Consider the following 6,398-nt stretch of genomic DNA (forward strand, 5'->3'; position numbering starts at 1 on the left):
AAAAATTCCTTAGTTCCAAATTAAATAATATTCGTAATTAGTATATTTTTAAAAATAAACAATTTGGCCAACACACATAATACTGTAACTGCCTTCTCCTTTATAACCACAAATAACAGTTAGCAAACTGAGTACCAAGCAACTACAGAGGAATAGAATTTAGCAGAAACACTATATGATAGCAGTGTTCAAAGAAGTGCAGATACACAGTTGCACATTGTGAAATACAAACGGCATTTCTTTTAAAACAGTTGAATACAAGAGTCCAGCAGAAAAGCAAATAAATTCAAAAGGCTAACTGATGTTTTTTAGAAGAGCCATACACTACTAAATTCTCACTAATACTTAGCATTTATATAGTACTTTACATTTTTGAAGTGCTATACAAATGCTATCTAGATGAAGTGTATTATCTAAAGGCAGAATACAAATCCAAAGTGAACGGTGATCAGATGAACGGCACCATGACAGTAAAATGTAATGTAATTACTACAGAGAGAGACAAAGTACTTTATAAATCAGCTAGCTATGCATGAACTATAATGGAAGACCACATATTTTACAAGGGGAATGTATAGATATAAAATTATTACCATTCATTAAACAGGTTTCTATGACCACAAGGAATTGACACAGGAGCTGTAACTGGCTCCACAGGCTTAAAATGCCTAACTCAGAAGTCGTAGGAAACATAAGGAAACCACTTCAGTGATAAACAGACAGCTTATTTCAAGTGCTAATACAACCAACCTTTAAGAGCCACCATTCTTATACATCAATGCGGATTCCATGTTTTATAGACATTAATTCTCTAGTGCCTGTTAAATACATAATAAATGAACATAGATGAGGTAAAGATGCTGTAATTGTCACATACAGCCAATATGGCAAAGGAGGAGTTTTTCCAAACGGGCAGATCCAAAGGCCATGACGAATCCCGTCACGGACGTGATGAGAAGTCCAAGATATGAACAACATCCAGGGAAGAAAGCACCATGAATCCTTAAGCCTGAAAAGGTGCATAATAAACTTTAATGTCAGAGCCACAACAGGAATCACAGTAGAACAATGAAGAAGTGGTCTCTGTGGAAGAGTCAGAGCAGCCTGCAGAAAAGAAAAATATAATTGGCAATGGCTACAATTGTGATAAAAAAAAGAAATGTTTCATGGATGTTTACAGGTGTATTATCAAGTGGCTAAGTGGAAGTGCAAAGAAAAACATACTGTTCCTTTCCACTGCTGTTGATCAAAATCAACAATATGACTATTTAGACGTATGAGAGCTGTGTGCTGCCCTGTCAGTAGCAGGGCTGAGGGTGCTGGGACAGGCTTTTCTCCCTCTATTGTATGATATGAATCACGCATCCTACGAAGCATTGCTGATGGCAAAACAGGGAGGGAGAGGGATGAGGTATGCTATTTGTCATATAGTCATGTGGTATACAGGAACTTGTATAGTCTGCTGCACTGATTATATGTATTTAATTTCAAGATAATTAACAGGAAAACAACCATTCAATACACTTGAAATATTTCATATGCTTTACTGGAAATATTTCATATGCTTTAATGGCATTTATTTTCAAGAATACATCCTGCATTATACTACAGTTCGTACCCGTGAAGTTGTTTTAGTTGGACAATATCTAAAACAGAACAGTAATTTCCAATACAACAAAAATATGATCTGTTACATGTATTTTCATTGCCTTGACACAGTATTCTTTATGGACCAGCAAAAGATAAGTTCAGAAGCCAACATCCAAGTCATTCGTGACTGGGGTTTTTATATCAACAACTTGTTTAACATTAACTCAGTTGAAAACCTGATATTTGGTTTTAATTAAGGTGAATGTCTAGCTAGTAAGATAAAATTTAGCTGTTTTAAGAAGTTATAATTATCAATTTAATATACATACTTGAGAAAATATTCCGGACGTACTTACTAGCAACAGCTAGAACTATCTCCACAAATTCAAAGATAGTAAAAAAAATTAAATAATAATATTTTGGATTTCTAAGTAACAAATAAGTAGATTCTTGTTTCTGTAAGCACAGGAGAAATGATAGTACATTACTAAAAGATCTATACAGGTGCTGATGTAATATTAATTGGCTCAATTCAGATACTGCTGAACAGTTGGAAAGACTGTAACAGGCACCAGAGATGTACTCTTTGCACATGACAGTGCATCTGATTGTTACGTTGAACATATACCTCACTGCATCTGCTGCAGAAAGCAAACAAAGCATCGCTACAAGATACCAGCCAGTAACCTGTTAATGCTTCAGTTGTGTTAATTGTTGCAGGATTCAACAGCTACGGTACCTGACAGTGAGACTCTGGAATAACCTCATCAAGTTTTCATGGATAATTTAGACAACTGCTTGGAACCCTGACTTCTCTGTAAAGAAACTTTGATGTAGCCTTAGCCAAGAAATACAGAGATGGAAACATAGGGGCTACCTCGGAATATAATAGCCTGTGCTTTAAATCAAAGCCAACGTTAAAAGTCTTGCAGAAAGCTTTGCTCTATTAGCTTCCCACCACATGCTTGTCCATTACTCTCTTAATCAGGTGACGGGATTAAAAACCTCACAAACTGTCTCAACAACTTTTAACTGTAATGATATGGACCCAACTCCTTAAAGTTGGTGCAAAAGGTGTATTTTCTACAACTTCATTTCTGTTTCATACAAGCAGATTGTTCACGGATTAAAGTAGAAAAATCTTGTGATGGCAAAATTGTTTATCACCTACCCTACAAAGATAGATTTTTGTTACTGTCAGCAAGAGCCTAAGAAGTCCATACTAGCCTAATTTTGAAAAACCACCCTGGATGGTGACACATTTTGGCAGATATCCTATCGACTGGTCACTATTTCGGCACTTTGAAAAAATCAGTGGCAAAGTCTAAATGAGTCTTTTCTCTCTGCCCTGTGGAGGTTAGGTGCCAACAGCAACACAGTGAGTAAGGAGAAGCTGAATGTTTATTATGTATGCAATACATCAGTATTAGTGCCAATCTTTATCCAGTTTTGGGGAAGTGATTCTTAAATTTTTTTCATGCAGAATTTTAGATGGCAGGGTTGTTCATACAGCAAACCTGAGTGCTCAGTTTTATCAAGAGAAAACCCTATTCTGTAATTGCAGTACAGTTATTAGGCTTCTGAAATACTCTTGCCCAAGTTCTGAGAGAAGAATAGTCTGTTTTCTCTTTCACATTCTGTAACTAGAGGAACATTTCAGTCCTTGAGCTGCCAAGCCCAAGAGACAGACACGTAGTTCTATTTGGCAATATAAGCTGTTATACTCTTTCTCCTAACAGGCAAGTTTTTTCACCTTTAGAAATCACCAGATCTTAAAAAAAAAAATAATAGTACAAGCCTTTTCTGCCTTAAACCTCCTGAAAAAAGATCATCACGTTTGGGTAGATTTAGGGGGATGTGAGAGATCAGGCTGCAGTTGCAAACAGAATTTATTCACAACACAAATTACCTTTTTCATTTGCCTACGTGTTCAATCAGGTGCAAGATCTTCTTGAAGTTCCTGCTCCTCCAGCCCCTCTCACACACTACAATGAGCAGCTGGAAACAGGAGACAACAATCGCATGCAGGAGAACCCAAGCAAACTCTTTGCTTTAATGCTCAAAGAGACATCATGGAATTTATGTAACAACATGGGCTCCCTCACTCATATTCTGTGATGAACAAGACTGAAGTCCTTAGTTTTGAGGCTGATCTATAAGTTCAATGTTAAATTAATTGTGTGTATGCAAAGCTTACTCTCCAATTCCAGAAATGCTCCTGTGCAGCCCAGGTTGGTCAGCAGTGGCACATTAACCAGCTCTGTTATGTATGTTTGCCACCAATCGCATTCTCTACACTTTTAGAAGCTGGTAAGTCTTAAGTAGCAAGCTAGCGATTTCTGCACATCTGTTCTGCAACATGAGTGAGTGGGCTACAATCCTGGGGGACACTTCTCATTGAAGTCACACCTGTATCACATTTAGCCCATCATGCTGCTCTTGTTTATCAGTAATGCTGAGTATGACGGCAGGCTGCAGTAACTTTCACCTTTAGAGCTAGTCAGTAAGACAGATTCTTCAAACGCCAATTCTGAGATTATTCTACACTTGTGTGCATATAATACACAGTAAAAACTACCTGGAATACACAGAACTACAAATTCTAAGTAGTAAAGTCTTTGTAGACTTTATACTTGTTGCAAAAATAATGTGGGCGAAAGGGCAGATCACATGCTACTTGGTACACAAGTATTTATCAGAGTAAACATATAAATACCACAGGTGACTATTTACCCTGAATACTCCAGCAAAATAATGATGACACCATGAAAAACAGCCCAATAGCCAAATAATCCAAGCAGCAAGCTGTGTCAGCAGGAACAGGAGTAGATGACTGGAGTAGTGTGAAGGTAGCAACTGGAGGTAGAAAGCAATACTGCCTTGTGCTGTGTAGAAGCATCATCAGATGCTTCATCAACAGATTTAAGAGTGATGATGAAGAGCTTTATAGATTATTGTGTAGAGTAATGTGAAAAATACTACTGTTACAAATTAGTAATAGTGGTGCGGGTAGTTAATTAGATTTCTTAATTTATTAGTTACTTAGTAATGTGTTGCATAAGCAGTAAACGTTGTAGTCTCTTAAATCAGTTACTATCAATCCTGTAATCTAAAGAGGAACAGTGGGACTGGAACTAACAAATACATAGTAAAAAAGTATCCCACAAAGTAATAAATTACATAGGCAACAGCCTGAAATTACGACATGAAACTGAAAGGCGCATCATATTAAGCTGAGGAAAGAAAAATCACATATTAAAATCAGGTCTAGCTTGCTAGGCAACAACACAGCAGAAAAGTTTATGGGTATTAACATTGGATCACAAACTAAAAAGACTCTGATGGCATTGCAAGAGGACATAAAACCTGTAACAGATTTTTTTTTCTTTTTAAAAAGACAAAAGCATTGTATGCATGTGACATTAAAAGGAATTAATCTATGCTATTTGGCTCAAATGAAGTCTCACCTAAGATACTATAACGCAGTTTGGGACAGGACACTTTAAAAATAATTTAGGCAAAAGGCAACCCAGAAGAGATGAGAAAAATAGTAAGAGGTTTAGAAAACATAAATCCAGGCCCTTCAGATTTTTTTGCGAGTTATTTAGTCAAGAAGAGACTTTTTGTAAAGCATTATGGTTTTGCAAGTTGTAAGAGTAATGCTGTTACTGCATGGTTTACAGGTAAACATCCTTTATTAGCCCATTTAACGTATGGAAGGGGGAGGAGTTTGTAGGCAAACTTTGTAGGAGTTTGGGCATCTTGCCTTCTCCTTACCTCAGCTAAGTAAGTTTGGCTACTAAAGGGTTATTCTTCTAACCCATGATGAGCAGTAAGCCTCCTCCAGATATGGTACTAGTGAAAATGGGATTCCAGCTTTTGGTGTCTGTGCTGGTGACGTCAAGGGACCTGACACAAGCAGTGGTAAGAACTTGTATTTGCGAATCCAGCACATTGATGCTGACAGGCAGGACCACGCTTGTTGCCAGTGGGAATTTGAGGACTATTAATCTATTTCTTTTCACCATTTTTCACCACTCTGTCGTGGGGCATAGTGAAAATCTCTCTGGAAATGTTTCATTGCTATCATTATGAGAAAATTCTGAGCCTTTTATCCTGGCCTTGGATAACATCCGTATACTAGAAACACATGGAATGAAGCACATTGGAAGGGACCTCTTGAAGATCAGCTGTTCCAACATAGACCAAGTTGCTTGGCGTCTTGTCTAGTCAAGTACTGAATTTTTCCAAGGGTGGCAATTCAACAACCTTTCTAGACAATCTATTGCAATGCTATACGCCCACACTGTCATCTTTTTTCCAAGGTAGCTAATTGGAATATCCCTCACAGCCAACTCGTTCTCTCTCATTTTCTCACCGTGGGCCTACCAGAAAACATTAGTTCCATTTCTCACATAACCTCCCATTAAGTAGTTAAAGACAACAATTAGATCTCTTATCTAATTAGATCCTAATCAGACCCTCCCTTTAACCTTCTCTTCTCCAGTCAGAACAAGCTCTATTCTCTCAGCCTCTCCTCTCCAGTCCCCTGACCATCTTGGTGGCACTTTGCTGGACACTCTCCAGTATGTTAATATCTTTCATAGAATCACTGAGGTTGGAAAAGACCTCTAAGATCATCCAGTCCAACTGTCAACCCAACACCACCATGCCCACTAAACCATGTCCCTAAGCGCCTCATCTACATGTCTTTTAAATGCTTCCAGGGATGGTGACTCAACCACTTCCATGGGCAGCCTGTGCCAATGTTTAACCACTCTTACAGTAAAGAAATTTTTCCTCACATC

General features: G+C 37.8%; 1 protein-coding gene across 1 annotated transcript in view; it reads right to left on the minus strand.

Annotated features, from left to right (window-relative positions):
• Positions 1 to 463: 463 nt before the first annotated feature.
• TMEM267 (transmembrane protein 267) overlaps positions 464 to 6,398 on the minus strand; it is a 15,329-nt gene continuing 9,394 nt past the window's right edge. The window contains exon 3 of the mRNA XM_009274542.2: positions 464 to 1,104. Within this exon, the coding sequence (XP_009272817.1) occupies positions 769 to 1,104 (336 nt within the window). The 3' untranslated portion in view covers positions 464 to 768. The remainder of the gene's footprint in view (positions 1,105 to 6,398) is intronic.

Source organism: Aptenodytes forsteri, unplaced genomic scaffold (genome assembly GCF_000699145.1).
Source record: "Aptenodytes forsteri isolate BGI_AS27 unplaced genomic scaffold, ASM69914v1 Scaffold176, whole genome shotgun sequence".
In the NCBI taxonomy this organism is placed as follows: domain Eukaryota; kingdom Metazoa; phylum Chordata; class Aves; order Sphenisciformes; family Spheniscidae; genus Aptenodytes; species Aptenodytes forsteri.